This window comes from Melospiza georgiana, chromosome 2 (assembly GCF_028018845.1).
Source record: "Melospiza georgiana isolate bMelGeo1 chromosome 2, bMelGeo1.pri, whole genome shotgun sequence".
NCBI classification, from domain to species: Eukaryota; Metazoa; Chordata; class Aves; order Passeriformes; family Passerellidae; genus Melospiza; species Melospiza georgiana.
In genome coordinates this window covers 30,959,208-30,977,898 of record NC_080431.1, presented here as the reverse complement: position 1 = coordinate 30,977,898, position 18,691 = coordinate 30,959,208, and the positions used below count along the sequence as shown (strand labels likewise).

General features: G+C 38.2%; 1 protein-coding gene across 1 annotated transcript in view; it reads left to right on the top strand.

The window, feature by feature from the left end:
• The window catches only part of PCCA (propionyl-CoA carboxylase subunit alpha), a 270,748-nt gene that overhangs the window by 155,533 nt on the left and 96,524 nt on the right, over window positions 1-18,691 (top strand). Inside the window, exon 19 of the mRNA XM_058044919.1 lies at window positions 8,971-9,073. Coding sequence (XP_057900902.1) covers window positions 8,971-9,073 — 103 coding nt within the window. The remainder of the gene's footprint in view (window positions 1-8,970; window positions 9,074-18,691) is intronic.

The following is an 18,691-nucleotide window of genomic DNA, read 5'->3' as shown; positions in this document are numbered from 1 at the left end:
GACAGCATTCAATGCACAGCTCTTAACAAAAAACTTAATATTTTTGAAGGTGGTGTTCTCTAAAAAGGTGTTTTCAGTTTGGTCTAAGACAGGTTGGGAGTTTTATTTTTGTTAGTATTATTTAAAATTTTCCTTAGTTTGCACATTGTGTTCCTTGTGGGCCTTAAAGAAAGCCAGTGTTCTTGCTCTCTGTGCTGTTGCCAAATTTCCTCAGAGATGGCTTTATTCTGATGTCTTTCCTTTTCCCTTGGCTGTAGTAGTTGTCTCTCACTCCTGACAGTGTGCCTCCTTTAGTAAGTTCAGCAGGTACTGAAAAGTTTCACTATATTGGGTTTTAAAAACTTTGTTGTTTAAGGAAACACTGTATTTCAGTTTGTTGTTAGTGCCTGTGGGTCAGATGTATATCTCTGAATAAGAAAGAGGTTAATTTGGTTTTTTGGATTAAGTTTGTAAATTAGTGATTGTTGGGTAAATGGCAATCTGTTTGAGAAGATATCTGAAAAGATAGAGGCAACTCAGGCCATGACTTTTTCAAAATGGAATTTTAAACTTTGATTCTAAAATATGCATTTTCTCTTCCACAATTGTACAAGTTTTTCAAATATGCTGCACTTCACAGTATTTTTTTTGCTTTCAGCTGGCAGAAGCTGGTAGGTATTAAACACTTAACTTTTACTAGGGCAACTAAATAAGAGGGGTTGAGCTTGAATTTAAATGTCAGGTTTTTTTTTTGTTTGGTTTTTTTTTCCTTAATATCTAGACTAAGTACCAAAATTAGGATTTTGAGGCAATTCAATTGCAGAAATAATCATTAAGATCAAAATCTCTTCATGAGAATAAGTGATTCTTCAAAAACTAATCTAGCTGTCATTACAGAGTGTACCAGTACAAGTGTACTGTCTTATTCATGATGAGGAGCTCGTGCTCTCACTGTATGTATTTGACTTTTGATTAGATTTAGTCTAGTCTTGTGAACTGAATACCCATTTGTGACTGGAGTGTGCTGGATGCAATTTTGGAATCTAGTTTCTGCCTTTCTTCATCAGAAAGGAACTGCTTTGCACATATCAAGACCATTCTGCAGTGTGATCCAGAGCAATCTAAGTGCAGGTGGTTGGGATAATTTACTTTGAGAACTCCTGATCTGAGGTGGAGCACTGATAGTCTCACAGCCCCTGCATATTGTCCTGTTACCTCTGAGTTATCACACTCTCCAGAACTTCTGTTACAAAAAGGGGTGAATAACTGAAATTTTGACAGAAGGGATGACAGATTAAAGCACTAAATGTGTTTTGATTCAGGTTTACAGCTATTAGTAGCAATTAAGCTCAAGATTAGTAGGCAGGTTTCACCACTGAGATGAGTACAGCAAACCTAGCATGAAGTTTGCCTGGATGTTTCAAAAAAGGGAGCATGGAAAGTAGTCTCATATGTAGAAGTAAAATTGGATTATTTATTTATCAAACTTAGATGTAATTTTTAATCACTTCACCTCATTTTCATATTAGTAGGTTAGCATTTCCTTCTGACTATTTTTTATGTGGACAGCAAACCTGTAATATTCTAAACTTAATACAAGTGAAAAATAGCGCATTATTACTGGGAACTTCTTTGAATGGAGGTGTAGGAAACAGACTGCCCAACAGGCAGCTAGATCCCAATGCCATCATGTTGTGTGAATGTACATAACTGCTACTGGATAATGTTAACAGAAGAGCTTTAGTCCTCCCTGTTCCATCACAGTGGCTTGTTCTGAAGCTCTTTGCACACAAAAAGAAAGTGAGATAATTATTGTAAGACTGTTCTTAAATATCTGCACAATAAGTTTCTTTGCTTAAGGAAATAAGGGAAAATTTGTATAGGAAAGGGCATTTGCTGTTTTCCTTTTACAGAGTAAATTATTGTTATTAGTTTTGCCAACTGCCCAAAGTTATCTCTCAGTAAAAATAAAAAAAAAGTTTTGGAAAACAGCAAAGTTATGAAATGAAATACTTTAATTGGAGGAGAAACAGCCCCAGCTTTTTTTGATGACAGATTTTTAGATTTTTCTCTCCATAACAGTTGTTAGCATGCATAAGACAATATTGTTGACTGATCTGATTAAAAACACCAGCTTGCAAGTGGCTCCTCCTTTGGTAAATAAAAGATGGTTGAAAAAACAGATTAGAAGCACAGACTTGTAAATTATATTAAAAATAAATGTCTTTTCTCTGTACTTGTGAACACTCGAATTATTGAGTGTTCCTTGCTTCTTATTTCACAAATGCTTGCAATGAGACAAATAGCAAGATCTCTTATCCAGCATTAATGTCTGACATTTGCTTTTTCCAACATAAACCAAATACTAAAGTAGGTCCTAACATCTCATAGGAGAGGAAATCAATTTCAGATCTATTTTACATTTATTTATTTGAAATTTTCAAGGTATGCTGTTGCCTGCTGAAGGACTGGGCAAGTCTGACCCTTTTCTGAAAAGGAGAGGCCTTGGGCTCTACTGGCAGCTCCCAGGGTTACTGTGTTTCCACAGTTTACTAATGCAAAGTGCACAGAAATTTTCCAGCATTAGGATCAAGAGCCAAAACTTTTTGTCCCAAAGAATGCATAGTCAGGCAAACCTAAGTCTCCATGAATCTCATATTCCTTCCTACCATCAGCAGGTTAGGGTGGTGAGTTCCCCAGTGCTTACCTGAGCCCTGGCTCTTTCTCTTGAGAGATGGGAGGTGGATGTGAACCCCCACAGGCTGAGGAAGACTGATAGCATGGATCTTTGATTCTTTGAACATAAGCTCTGCAAACATGACTTTGTTATATCAAGACAGGCAGTAACAGCAATCCTGCTTCGTTTACCTGATAGATTTAAAGCTAAAAGAGCCATGAAAGATCTTTCAAGAAACTTAGAATTGTTGTTTGCCTGCGTTTTTGGAGGATAACTTCTTGTTAAGACTGTGGAGACAGCTTTGGCAGAGGAGCCCCCAGCACCTTGCCCCTGCCAGGCTGCTGAGGATGCTGGCTGTAGAACCCTGGGGTTAGGGTGTTTCTCCTTGCAGGACCCAAGCACTGCAGGTTTAGAGACCTCCACAGGGGAAGTGTGTTAGCCAGGGTGAGCTCAGGTTCTTTGCAAGATTATTTCTCAGTTAAATGGAGATGAAAGGTATTGAGCCATACTCTTAGGTCTGGGCAGCTAAATTCACCCTGGATTTATAATTGTTTCCTTGGCCCACAGCTGGGTTTCACTGCTGAAGGCACTGGAGGTTTTTGTTGGTCACTGGATTGCAGGCTCTTATGTCAATGCAAATTGCCTGAAAAGCTTGTGTTGAAGGAAAAGGGAACATCCAGATGTATGCTGTTCTGAATCAAAGCACAGTGCACTCCATAGCATCCTTTTAAAGCATTCTTTTTTATTTTATAGTTTACCTTCCATGTAATTTCATTTTTTCCTGCAGTCACTATTCAAATAGAGTATAGGCTATAAATATGCATATCTGTTATTGATCTCAATGTGATATGTAAGAAAATGTAATGTAAAACCTTTTTGATATAACTGTTGAGTAATTCTTTCAGCCTTTGTCTGATCAACTGGCACACAGGCTAGTAGAGGTTATTATTTTGTATGATATATGAAGAACTATAATTTGGTCTAATGATGGTATATTTTCATATTCACAGTGAAAGGGGAGCACATATATGTATGCACATATAAAGCAGGAAGAAGAAAACCTATTTTAATGTAAAAAGGAACATGATATGTATAGATGGACCAGTCTGAATATACATAGAAAATGTGTGTGAATAGATACAGAAAATACTTCAAATTACTGAATAAAATATTCCCAGATTCTTAGGTTCCTTGCACATAATTTTTGGTTCTTAAAATAATCCTGTGAAAGTGCTGCTTTTATCTTTTCTGTGTGATGATGAACTTTTATGTTGGAAAGTGTTGAAAGTACTCAGATGCTAAGGCTTAGATTTGTGTTTTGTTTGGCAGTACACTTCTGTTTAGAATTCTTTTAATCTATCCATTCCCTGCTTTTATATTCATCTGATAGTTGAAGGTTCTCTGAAGGGTATTTTTTGCGTATGAACTTATTAAACTAAAAATGCTTAAAAGTGTGGGATTTACTTCCCTTTTTGTTTTTTAATTTTTTGGTGGTTTGGGGTTTTTTTTAGGGTTTTTTTTCATAGCAAGTTAGGCTCTTGTTTGAGTTGTTGAATTTCTATTTGCCTTTCTTGATTTTTTTTTTTTTTTTGGGAGGGGTGGGGGGAGGGCAGGGAAAATAAGAAACAATTTATATGGTAGATCTAAAGTTTCATTAAAATTGCTTATGCCCTGTCCCAGGCATTTTAAGTGGGCCATCTGTCTAAACATCTCTGCATTTTTTTCTGATCATTTCCTCGACTTATTCATGAGCCATGGGAGGGCTCCTTTGTAGTCTCCATGTAGCTGGTTCAGTCTACCCCCACTGAATACATCTATGTGCTTGCATAACATATCTTTTCACAGTGCTGGAAATTCTCTGAACTTGGTTCAGATGAATGGCCCACTTTCTGAAGGTCTTTTTTTCTCCCTTTGCAAGATTTGTATGCAGAAACTGACCTTGGTGGCTACAGAATCCAGCACATTATTCTTGATCATTTTACAGGCCACCTGCTGTGAAAGTTATGATGAAGGATTTCTTAATGATTCTTTGACCATTAACATTGTTTTAAGTCAATATTTCACTTTTATTTAACTGGTGAATAGGTAATTGCACAATTGAAACACAGCTTTATGGAGTGTCATATAATGTGGTTTTCAAACGCTTGTAATCTTTCAAACAGGAGGATTTGTTATGATAGTTTGGGATTTCTCTGTTTACATAAAGTATTATGCAGCAAAAATATCAGAAGTGAAGAGAAATTGGTAAATGTTTTCCACCTCAGCATTAGAAGACATATTTTGAATTGGAAGTATAAAAAACTATACTCAATTTTCTGATCCTTTAGGAGTTGGTGACATCCTAACTCATTTACATCATCAGTGATAATAGGGAGAGGGAAGTTTATTTGCCACAAACTGCAGAAAATTGTAGTTTTTATTGAGTTCCTTCTATCTCATTGATTGGTGACAATCAAAATGACCAGGGCAGAGTTTTTACTAGATTTGCTTTTGTGAGTGTATATTTTATTTCATTACTTGTTTTTGACTAGAATAGATAATAGTTTAATTAATGTGTTCCATGAGCACAGTAAGTATGTGTTGACCCAAAATTTTTAGCAGTTGTCTGCTTTCCTCACTGAAAACATGCAATGAAACCAGGAGCTTTGATTGCTGTGTTATTCTCAAGTGTCTTCCTCTCCCACACATGGCATTTGGGGGTAAAAGGGACATAATACATTTCTACGCACACATCATCTCTAGTTAAACAAGTAGCAGTAGAGCTTGAAAGTAAATAACTAAGCAGGCAAATGGTGCTGTTTTTCTTGTGTTGCTTACATGTTTTTGTAATTGGTGCTTTGGAGTAAAGCCTTTATGACTTAAAGCCAGGCCGTCAGTCTTCAGCTGTGTTCCTATGCTTGTGATGCTTCCCCTTAGAAGGCAATTTGGAGTGGAGAGGTTCAGAACTGCCCATTTTAGTGTGGAAGGAGTTTATAACCCCCTTCTCCACCCATCTCCTGTTGTGGCTGTCATGCTGCTTTTGCTCTCTCTGTCCCTTTGTGTGCAATGCTCCTGGCAAGGATCAGCAGCTCACAGTTCTCCATGGCCCTGCTTCCCATCCACCTGGCACTCATCTTGCCATGAAACTTGTGTTTCTTCCTGCAGCCAGTGATCTCTATAGGCAAATGAAGTAATTTTATTGGATGATATGTCGTTTGCCAAAACTGGGAGAGGAAAGGGAGGACATGTTGAACCCTAGGAAAGACATACTGTGTGTACTCTGAATCTAGGGTTGGAAGGGAAGTGCTTTATGTTTTCTTTGTGGTTTCTATGATGGCAAAAATGATAGTATTTTTATTTTCAGTGGGATTATCCTTTTTTTCTGTGAATAGAGTATGTTGGATTTCAGCCCATTATGTAGAATTTAAAAAGTTCTGTATTTTGAGAGTAGCCAGAAGTTTGGTAGTTTTCTGTGAACTAGTGTGAAATATATTCAGAGTTCAGATGCTTTCTTTGGGAGGACTTTAAAGTCTTCTCAGCTAAGGGAGCAACCTTGGCCAAGAACAAATATAATTTCCCATGCACTCGGATGTCTCGCATTTAAAAAACCCCAAACATCACAAAACAACAGAAAATCCCACAACAAATCTTGTTTCCTAGCCTGGTAGAAACGTCTGCATTTCTAAAGTAGTTCATGGATGCGAGAAACTTCGTTTTCATATTTAACAAACTTAGACTTTGATCCTAATTTCTGGATTTCATAATCCTTATTTATATGAATGTTCCCTACCCACAAATCCTATCAAAATGGAGTCTACTACAAGATAATTTCTTTGAAAGGAATTTGGTTTAATGAAGAAGTAGGATTGCCATGAGCTCACATAAGTATATGTCCTAGCTAGTGTCAGTTATAGTTAAAAAACCACAGGCAAAGCTGATTAGGAAAGCTGAAAAATGTCTCTGTGCAAAGGGATCTAGCAGTTCCAGGAGGGAAGTACAACTTGCTGTATATTTGATGCAGCTCTGGACCTTGCCCTCCTGGCCATTGGTGTTGCAGAGAGAGGAATTATGTGGCTGTTTGAAACCTAGGCAAAGCAGTGATGATAGTCATGCCTTTCAAGAGGCATGCATCCTGTTTGGAGATACACTTGACAAAGCTCAGCAAGACAGGGCTGAACAAAAATAATCCCTGCTGGAGAACAAGACTGTCTTTCCTTTGATGGCCAGCAGCCAGATTCATGAGGTCACTTCCAGTCAAATGCAATATGAAGCAGGGCTGTGCCAGCAAGGCTATAAGGAGTCTCATGTCACCAGTGAAGCAGTTCTACTAAGCTGAGTTTGTGATGTGATCCTAGTTCTAATGTAAGAAATATGAAGTAGCTATAAACCACTAAATCCTATTGGTTGTTGCAGTGGAGTGTCATGGAGAACTTAACCAGGTGCTGTCTGTATTCTTCCTTACTGGTGCTCTGATACCAGGAAGTGCAATGAAAACATCTCTCAGCTTGCTGCCTGCTACCTGTGCAGGAAATTCCTCTTCCTCTTCTTCAGGAACTCCTGTGTCTGTCACATTTCCTATCAGCCAGTCTAAATGTTTGGTGACATACAGGAATTCCAATACGAGTTGCTGAGAAATGACATTGCTCCCAATAAACCATAGATAATTCCTCAGATTTATTGTTTTTACAATTGCCACTATATTAAATGTGAAAGGTGACACTTGGCATCGTTAGCACAGGAACAGCTTATTTGCAATATCTGTCTTGTGAACTTTTAGGGTAGTGGTAGAGGTAAGATAATTGGTGAAATTTAATGTAGGCCTTACTTGGCTTGCATCTAGAAGTAACTAAGGATTAGTATGCATCTATTTGTGTCTGATATATTTAGCATTTTCATTTCCCCTTTTCAGGCACATGGCAAGGCACAAGTTTTGAAAGCTACTTGCCTCATTAAGTACTTGAACTTGTGCTTTCTTAAGTTCCAGGTATCTAAAAACCTAAAGTTCTTAAAATAATTGTTGGAATCCTTGGCAAGCATTTCAACATGGCAAGCATGTTATCCTTGGCTTGGACAGATAATTGCTCCTCCTGTGGCTTCTAGAGGCCTCACAGGTGCTTCTCCCTGTTGATTCCACAGGAAACTTGAGCATTCCCTATGGGGACATGTGGTTCACTGGCCACCTGAATCCTCTGGAGGATCCCCGTGGCATAATGTGTTCACAGGTTTTAAGATTGCAGGATGCGATAAAAGGTGTAATAAGTGCTATAATGTACTATAGATTGTTACAGCAGAAATGATCCTTAAAAGAGATGTAAAGGTGATAAAATTATTATCCCTACAAATTTCTTACAGAAAAATCTAAATAAGTAAGAGTCAATGTGGAAGAAAAGCTATACCAAAATGTGGTTTTGTTTTAATAGAGTTGAAACCACACCTTCCTGTCTTCCCTTTAGGCCACGTGGTGCGTGCTCATGGTAATATATGGTACCCACTCATTAGGAAAGTTGTAGTGTACTTTTGGACACCAGTTCTTATGGCAAAGTTGGAAGAGACTCAAGAAGTTAGAATGAGGAAATGGAGAATGAATATACATTTAAATGAAATAGCTGAAAATTGCATGTTTCACTCTGAATTTTGAAGAATGGAGGCTCAGTTCTCATTCCTTTGCTGCCAGGTGTGTGCTTTTTTAAGTTGAAAAGATTCAGGTTTCCTGTGTTACTTGATAAATGGTGCAGCCACAAAATGCTGCAGGAATCGGTATAATCCTCCATGTGGGCTGTGATGATACATCATTATTTTTTCAGTATGCTGGAAGGGCTCTGTGGATGAGTACTTAAAAATGTGTATTAGTTATAAAATTACTTGTATTACTTGTTTGGCTGAATCTTTTGTCTGTAATTGGCTTTTAATTAAGGTTTACTGAGAATGAGATTAAAGAAATAATGATTATATTTTGCCCTTGAAAAGACTGCTCCAGTTATCACTGTTGCTATTCTCCTGCCAACCCACTTTCTCATCTGCTTTTCATCCTGTTTGAGCTAATTCTGCAGCAAGTGCTGGCTGCATTCAAGGGCCTCCTCTAACTTTATCAGCATACCCAGTGTGTCAAGGCAAATCTAGAAAGAAAGTAAGAGTGTATTTTCTCCTTATATGCTGTTTGACAGAAAAAATGTATTTAGTATATATTTTTTTTAAGTGTGCTCTCCAACTGTGTCTATAGATTAATGATATTTTATATCCTTCAGGACCATCCTATGAGGAAAGTGCTTCTGGTTAACTTGGGAGAAGCATGAAATATCTGTTAAAAATTTTTCTTCTGTCTGTTTCTTTTTTAGAATTCCTATTGCTAAATCAAAGAGAAGTAGCTGGGAGCTCTCTGTGCATCTAGGAGATGGAATTTACCCAGTTGCAGTTTCAAAGCATGGCTCATCATTTTCTGTAAGTTTTGCTCATTTCCTAAGAAATTCAGTGCATTGAGTCCTTGTGCATATATTATCCTTGATGCCTGCTAAAATTCTGTTTTTGTTGACTAAGGATAGATGTGTGGTTTGTCTTTAGTAGGCATTGCTGTTAATTACCAAACAGGACCCTGACAGTTAAATAGTGCAGAGTTGAAAAGATTCAGATAGTGTACTAAGATTTTTCTCAGGCCTCTTGCCTGTGGAACATTTTCGTATGTATTTGTTTATTAAATTAGTTTCTGAATTATTCTGTTTAGTGTCTTGTTTGGAAGTAGCATCTTATAATGGAGCATATACTCCATTATAAATATATGAGAGCAAGAAAACAAATGCAATATTGACAAAAATTGCATTACCTTAAGCTAGTGTTTAGAGAAACAAATCAAAGATCCAAGCCAATAGAATAAGCAATCATCCTGGAATAACATTATTCAGCACTCTCTGCTCGAACTGTATGTGGTCATAGTAAAATGCTAGTGTTTCAGGATGTGCTTATTCACTTCAGATGAATGTGTATAAACTTTTGTTTTTTACAAATGTTCTAAGGTAATTGCTTAAGCACTTAATGTTGTCAGCATGAAAGGCAGAAGGATAGACCATGACAGTAGAAGAACAGTAATGCTGGGTTTGGTAATTCAGCTGTTCAACAGAATAAAGGCAAGACACAAGCTGGTTGAAGTATTAAGAAGATAAATTTATAAGGAGAACTGCTATTTATGTCTGTTAATGGTGATTCCACAACCAAAATGAGATTTTTATTTTTTTTTTAAATAGGCAGTTGACTTGTATAGTATTTGTTGACTCTTAGGCAAAAGGTTTCAAAAGAGCCTTAATAAGGCAGATTTTCTTAGAATGGCAGTAACACACCCTACTTGTTGAATTGCTGTTTCAGAAGCCAAGGCCAAGTCTTCATGCAGTTTTTAAAATATTCATAACAGTCCTAACAGATATCGTGTGAGCTTGGATGCAGCCCATTCAAAGAACAGAACACCTCTGTCAGATTTCAGCCCAGTTTAGAGTTGGGCTGGCACTGGATTGTGGGACAGACATAGCCCTTCCCAGGGTCAGTCATTGCCCTCAGCCTTTCCTCCTTTTTGTTGCAGCACAAGAGCTGCCTGCTGCTGTGGGGATAGCCTGCTGGTTGCTGTGAGTGTTGCATAGGCCCTGTCTGCTGTGAGCTCAGAGATCTAATTCCCATGGTTAGACTTCTCTAAACCAGGGAGCTGGTTAGCACAGCCAGTTACACAAGCATACATCTGCCTATGCATACGTTTTTAGAGATTTGCTTGAGTCCAAGCCTGTCCCTCACTTTCAATGGAGCTGCTAACAGTTGTGATGTCTTGCAACAGTGTGAGAATTACAGCTAGTATAAACCAGTTTGACAAGGTGTATGTGATGTCTGATTTCTGATCATTTGGTTTGTTATTCAAACAATAAGAAATGTAAAAGTTCTGTCTCATATCTTTGTGTCCCTGCAGTGAGTTACTGCTTTTACCTTCTACTGCTAGGCAGGGAGGCAGGAGCATCCCTCAGTGTCAGAGAGTGGGTACCTAAGCACTAGGGAAAAATTAGGAGTGCCAGGTTAGGACCAGCTGTGGGCCTAAACGCCTGGGTCAGAGGGATTTGTGACAATTGCTTTTGCATTTTGTTTCCACCTTAACCATGTCTGTATACTTGGGGAGATGTAATTCCTTAGTTGTGTCTGGAAAATACCTGGTGAAATAAATCACATCAGGTGGATTTCAGGAGAAGTCTGTTTCACTTAAACCATATACCTGTGAAGGTATAAAAGTGTATTAAAATTTATGTATTACAATTAAAATACCTATAAAGTGTATTAAAAATTGCACCTGAGCTTAGTCATGTAAAAAGTGGGGAAACTCTTTTTTAATAGCAGGGTTGTTTAGATTTAAACTTATTTTTATTGTTACTGGCTAAAGAGCAGAGGACATGTTATTCTTCATCAGTAATTTTCTTTTTCCTGGTGTTCTCCGGTGATTGTGGTGCAGATAAGAGTTTATAGTAAATACAGCACTGTCAAAAATCTGAATTGTTATTCAAAACTTTACAATGGGAAACCAACTGCCTTAAAACTTCAAAGAAGAGTCAAGACTAGGAATGAGAAATCTTGTTTCTGATCAGGAGGTGTAACATACCATCAGGAAAAAAAGGGGAAATTCAAAGCTTGTTTTATTGACTTTGCTGTCAGAAACACAAGCCTCACTTTTTGAACTTCTGCATTTAGTTTTTTGCTATTAAGTTGGTGTGACAGAGGCTCCTGCCTTTGTGGTTTGTGGCGAAGATAGCTGAACCTGTGGTGCAGTTGGATAGCCCAGTGGGAGGGCCACCTTCACATTCCCCTGCAGAAGTTTACTGGGCTGCAAACCGTGCTTTGCACGGCGGCATTCGCATCCTGAGTTACTCTGTTTACCACGGGGACCCCTCCAGCAGTGACTCTTTTCTGTCCCTGTGGCTGTGCTGCTGTCCCAGCTCCCAGGTCGGGGTGCGCTCCCGGCTGTGCCGCGCTCCCTGCCGCGGCTCGGGGCGCATTGCTGCGCAGCTCTTTGAGCTACGGGTCAGCTCTCATCAGCTTCCTTTGGCTGGAGATTCCTGAGGAATTCTGCAGTGCTAACTGCTCTTCGCTGCTCTTTATTTTTCAGAATTTTGAGTTTTGAAACCATCTGTTTTTAACTACTTTGTTTGTAACAGAGATCCTTGATGGGGGCTGGCTTTAGGCCACTTCAGCTGCCTTGCTTCCCAAAACTGAAGGATTTAAGGATGAGTGGTCCACAAGTGTGAACGATGCTCTTTGCCTGAAGCACTGCAAACAAAAATATTAATTTTTATGATTCCAGTAGAGGTTGAAAAGTTCTCAGAATCCTAATTTGATATATTTTGGGGCAAGAAGTAACTTGGTTTTTATTCTGAAGCCAGCAACATATATACTAGTACTTAAGTTTATATAAAACTATTGTACTAGAATTTTCAGTACCAGACAGTTGTTTCTGGTGATACCTTGTCAACATAGCATGTGCTTTTGCAATTAAAAGATTCCAATGACCTGACTTGAGAAATAAAATTTAGCAGCTTTGGTGGGACCTACTTGTTTGTGTACAAAGAACTTGACAACTAAATTGATGTAAATGTCATTTATTCTTTTTTTCTTTGTTCTATATATTAATTGCTAGAAGAATCTTTAAACTAACTGCTTGTCATGCATACCACTTAGTTTTTCAGAGGACAGATGGTCAGATTCTTAGCTTTGATTAGTGTTCTTCTTATGCTTAAATTTTTTTCTCTTGTCAATTGATTTAAAGATCTTGCAGTGAAGATTGCTTCTGAAATATAATTTGAAGGAAGAATACTTTCCTTTACATAAGATAGTAACAAGCAATGCAAAACAGCAACAAGCAGCCCAGAAGTATCCCACCACCAGACTCTGGAATCTTTTGTTTACTTCAATTACAAACAGGAGTCTTTCCCTTCTTGCCATTTTCAATTGCTACTCTGAGTATCAAATGTGTTTGCTTTAGGATTTCATTGATTGAGATTTGCTGTTGAAGGTTGGAGTCTGTTCTTCCTTTATAAAACTCGGCTGTTCTGCAGGGTATTGAAGGGTGGGAGAGACAAAATCAAATAGGAACTGTTGAGGAAACCTGGTTAGCTCTGTGGTTTCCCTGCAGTGTATGAATATGGCCCTTCAAAACCAGATGTCAGCCACCAAGGATGGTCTAATTCCATGTGATGGTGGCATTGTTTATTCATAGGATGGTTTGAGTTGGAAGGGACCTTAAAGGCCATTTAGTTCTAACTCTCCTTCCAACCTAATTTTAGTTCAATGAGGAATTTGTAACTGTATTCTATGCAATAAACTTAATTCTGGAAAATATTTTTGCCATTATCCATTTTCTGATTATTTGCTACAGTGTAGGAATACTCTGTCTTGAGAATTCTTTATTGATGATTTGCATGTTTTCTCTGCAAGTAGTTATTCTCCTTTTTCATGTTTGAAAACAGTCCTTCCTGTTAGGATTCTTCATCTCTGTAGTAAATGCATACCTTCCCAGACTGCTTAGCCTCATCTTCTCCTCAGTTTAGTTGTCAAAGAATTTCCAGATGTTTTCAGTTATAAAGTAGCTTCTTATCATTGAAGTTGTTTATTTTTTATTTTTTTTAAGCATAAGGTGTCATAGTTCAGAAGTTACTTTGGGCAAATGGAAATTCGATATATTTCCAGAGGGACCTGCATAGGTCAAATGCTGAATAAGAGGAACAGAGAAAGCTGAATTCCTTAATTCAGGTTGTTACTAAAATGGGCTACCATTTTCACAAAACATTGGATGACTTCCTAAATCCAAATTTAAGAAGAGATAAACGTAGTACAGATATGAAATATTGAGAAGAATTTTTGAAGCTTGTTCAGTCCAGTTGGAAATAAATATTTTAAATATTTTTTAGAAAAATACCCAGTGTTTTTCTCCTATCTTTTTCTTGAGAAGTAAAGAATTTATTAGATACCTGTGTGGGTGGAAAATCAGCCTGTGTACCTCTTAACATTTCTAAGAGAAAACCTATTATATAATGCCAGCATAAAAATAAAATCTAAAACATTACTGTCATCATTATTTGAATTTATCCTATATGATCAGTATAGAGTAGGTGCATGTTTATGTGAATGCTTTACTTTAGTTAGTGAATTCATGTTTATCTAGCTAAGCTTTGACTTCAAATTCAAACATAATAAGCATTTAATTTTGAGAACTTTGGTGTATTTATTTACTGTAAATTTCATGGCTGATGGGTAAGTTTATTTGAAAACTACTTCAGGAAATATTTTCATTGTGTTGTAAATTCACTTTTGGGGGGAGGAAAGAATACCACCCAAAAATCAAACAAAAGTATGCAAAGCATCAAGTGGAACAAGGAATAGTATAATGGAAAATCAGAGCAATGATACAGAAAGTTGCTGTAAGCAAGCTTAGTTCACATTTAATTCCTTAAACACAAATGTGAATGGAGTGGGATAGTAATTCAGTGCATATTAACTTCTGTCTTTCCAGTAGTCCATGTAGAAGAATAACATTGCCCATCTATCACTATAAAATTATTAACCCTGTTAAGAGAATCAATAAAATGCCATAATTATTATTACTAGTATTTCACATTTCTGGTATGCTTCAGGCACATACTAACTAATTGGTCACATGAGAGAAATATGAGTGCTGTATTAATAGGGATGAAAGCAAATACCTGTAGGAATTAAAACAGTAAGAGTGGCAGCCAGTTGTAATACAAATTAACATATATCCCTAGAAGCAGTAGAGGAAGACTTTTGGCTTAGACTAGTTTTAAGTATATATTGTTGCATGTTATATATTTGAAATAAACTGTATTGTTGTTCCCATGTCCAGCCTTAGTTTGAATGAAAGGGAAGTGCATGTTTAAAGGCACTAGTGGGTGGGGCAAGATCTGTTAGATAATCCTTACAGCTGTAAGCAGAGAACTTTCCCTGCCTTTTCCCACGTGGTTTGCATTGTTGTAAACCTATATTGTTGTGTATCTACTTTCAATCCCTTTGTTCAGAGATTGTGTATGATGTATTGTGTGTAGTGTCCCTTCAATGCAGTTTGCATCATCTAGTGCTGTGGTGAGAGCAAAACCCCTATTTCCGTGCGTGGAAAGCACTGGCTATAGTAGTCATGCTCCTGCTTGTTGATGGAGTCTCTGGCTTTACAGATCCTGCATTCCTTTTTCTCTAGTGACAGATTTACTGTAAGGGTAGAGGTTGCCCTGTGCTGTCCTGGTGGGGTGGGGACAGGTGCTCCTGGGAGGCAAGCACTCTGCACTTGAATCTTTCAATCTGAGGAGAGCATTGATCCCTGAGTTTTGACTCTGTGGCAACTGCTTTAATTGCTACATTTCTGTGACTGCTGACAGAGTGGTTTTTTAATGAAAGTGGCCTTGGCCTCAGTATCTTGTGAACTCAGTGTTTCTGGTATGCATTTCCACTCTGCCTCATTGAATGTCTCAGAAAGTTTTAGTGCTGGGATCCTTTACATGAACTACAGGTACATATTGAGTATACTTGTATAAAATTTGTATGTACTTAGGTGTGCTTTAGTACTAAGCCAGAGGACAAGCAGAGTGTGTCTGGATTGTACAGATTTTTAAATACCGTGCCAGTTTAGCACTAAGTATGTGATGGTACATATTTGCTTGTAAAGAGAGATTTTTGGCTTGGCCTTTTATCTCCTATTAGTTTGTTCACACAGTACTCCATAAGCAGATAGAGAAAATACCTATAGGTTTGGGAATTAAAATTACTTGAGTAATGCCTTCACTGTGTGGCTTTAAATATGCTCTTCCCTCTGTGTCAGAGCAGTGTAATAGCTTGGTTATAGTAGTTTTGGGAGATTTCTAGTTGTGCTAAAAACTCACAATAGCATGGTCTGGTGCTGGTATGTAGCTGACAAGACATTTCTAAAAAGAAAATGCAATGAAAAGTCTGAAATGATAAAATGCAAAATGTTTTAAAAGCAGGTATGGTCTATTTGGATGTATATTTTCCTTGTGTTAGAATCAGACTTCACTGCTTTAAAATATGTCTCTTAGTAGGCAGAAGAGGAGTTAGGTTTTTACAATGATTAATTTTAAATGACCTGATGAAGAGTTTTACCCCCACAGGTGGCTTCATAGCATGAATTCCTGTGGTATGAGAATAGAGACTATGTTCTTTCATGGGTAATGATCCAGTGGTTCCAGAAATTCCAGTGAGCAGTAAACTAAATTATAAATTGAAGCTCTGTAACAATACAGAACAATGACATACCATTTTCTTTCTTCAGAAGGTCATGTTTCTGGCATACAGCATTTAATGTATCCTGTCACCCTTTAGTCTTCCTGTGCTCTTTTGGTGTAAGACTGAAAACACCTTGAGGCGTGGGTGCTGCTTCAGTTTATTTTTGTGCCATGTGCACTTGATATCCTGCTGCACAATATTCATATAATGATTTTCTAATTTCTAAAAGCAGTGCTTACATGAACATTACTTGGATGCTCTTCTTTACAGTCATTTCTCATCCAACAAAACTGCAAAGAAAATACCCAACCAACTCCTTCCTGTGCCCAGAAACGCCTCCAACATCCCAACCTCTCTTCCCAAATTTTGTAGAATGAATAGATTAAAAAATGTTGTGAGCTCCTCCTGCTGGTTCAGCAGAAGCAATAGTTGCATTTAAAAGAATGCTAATATAGTGTTAAGAGCCTGGCTTATTACCACAAAAGCCATAGTTAACTCTGCAGCTCGTGGATGCTGCTTCAGCTTTAGTTCCATTCTCTGAGCAAATTTTAGCACATTTCATATTCAGTATAAGACTCTTTTTTTGGGGATCTCTTGATGCTTTGGCATAAGGAGGTACAAAATCGTTGCTGTTTTGAGTACCTTTCTTAGCTGTGAATTTCTTTGCTGCTTTTTCCCCCCTCCTTTAATTTTTAAGTAAGCCAGGCTATTAAAATTACTTAAATGTAGCTTTTATGGCTTATGAAAAATAGTGCTCCTGTCATGGATAGATGTGCGTCAGCTGTGACTAAATGTTTTGATGTAGTCTTCTCAAAAGATAGACTAGAAGAGCTTTCCTTTGAAATATGTGAAGCAGTTTTAGACACAGCTTCTCAGATGGATCTAATTAGTCTTTCATACAGACTGGATGTCCGTTTGTTGCAGCTCAATTCTCATTTCATTCACCCATAACTAGAAACACCTCGCTTCAAACGTGTTTCTTCAAAGAAAGAAGGGTTTAGGGTTCCGTGTTTTACTGCTTTTTGATGTTGGTTTCCCTTTAACTGAGAAGACCTTATGTTTATACAACTGTTATTATTAAGAAAACATAGCTTTGTTCATGTGAGTTCATTCGGTATCCATGTTGGCTATTGGTGGCAGTCGGAGATCTGTGGAATAGATCTTGCTATACAAGACTAGTGGGATGGCTGTAGGGCTGGCTATTAAGCTTGTTGTAACAAAGATTTGAATGCAAGCGGGATATTCTAATAAGACCATGGAATCTGGTTTGTGGGGAGATGAAAATGAAGATTAGAGTACAAATGTTTGGGCCCATCGATGGATAGCAGTCCTATTTGTTATTTATACACAGTATAATGTCGCCCAAGAGACACTGTGCTCTGTTCCCCATTTAGGATATGTTTACATGGCTCAGTTCAGTGCAGCACAAAGGAGCCTCTGCTGACTAACCTAGTTTGGGCAGTGCTGCATTAATGCTGCTGTACTGCTCCTGGTTGGAGTAACTTGTTAAGAGCTGGCACATGTAACTCTGTGTAGCAGTGCGCTGTGCCTTGTGACACTGCTACAATATAGAATATAATTAAAACTATAGTGGCAAGTGTCTGATCAGTGTTAAATAATCAGTGTGATACTTGGATACAGCTGTGGTTGATCTTTAAGGAAAATGAGTGGAAGGGAGGTGAGATGGCAGATGCTTTGCTTGTGTTTATCCTCCACTGGCTGCTCTGTGGCCATGATGTCATTTAGTGGAGTCTTCAGGAACAGGCTGGTAGCTTCTCTGCTTTCCAGAAGCGTAACTGAGCTGGTTTTGCCTCTGGACATTGCTATTTGCCTCTTATCTTCCCTGTGAGAGGAAGGGCAGTCCAGCCGCAGATGGGTGACGCCTAGGACACGTTGATAAGAGATGGAGTGGGCTGCAAGCAGACTCACATTGGTGGAACTGGCTGGTCTGCAGGGCTGTCACTTGGGTCCCTGTTAGTTGTGCACATCAGTAACTCCACCACTCTTCTGTATTTGCTGGGAACCACTTACTGCATTACCTCTTCCTGCCCTGTGCCTTGCCCAGTCTTTTCCTGGATTTGGCTCTCACCATGTCACTCTCCTTTTTCTCAGTCCATGGAGGCTTCACATTCCCCATTTGTCCTGCTAGAAAGCAGGACTGGGTCTGCTGTGTATTCACTCACAGGTTGGCCAGTCCAGCTGTTGGGTGACAACCAAATTGCACTTGTCTGTCCAAGAGCTGAATGGAAGCACTCATTCTGTCCACTGTGCAGCTTTTCATTTTCATAAAACTTAAAGGGATTTTAGTATGTCTGGTTAACACTGACCAGTCAGTGGGTTCAGAAGTTGAGTGTGTGCTGGGAATTTTGAGGAGGGACATGCAAATAAACTGTGCATTTTGTTAGCTTCTTTTTCCTTTTGAGATCAGGCTAAAGGTAGTGTTAGTGAAAGGGTTAACAGAGAAAACAAGGCTGTTTGGAATGCAGGAGGAGGGAAATTATTTTAAATTATTAACAACAAGTTGCATCTCTGTCTGTGGCTTATCAAGAATAAAAAAAGGAATCAGATTTAAGTAGTCATAATCTATTGCCAATATTTTCTGTTCTGGAGAAAATCTACATATCTCAAGGACATACAAGAAATTTAAATCAATTGGAAACCAAAATAGACCTATAGCTCTGTAATTCTAGAATTATTTCAGGTCATGTTGTATGCACCAGTGTGGTGGATTGCCCTTGGCTGAGCACCAGATAATCACCAAGCTGCCCTATCTCCTCTCCTCTTCAGGACAGGGCA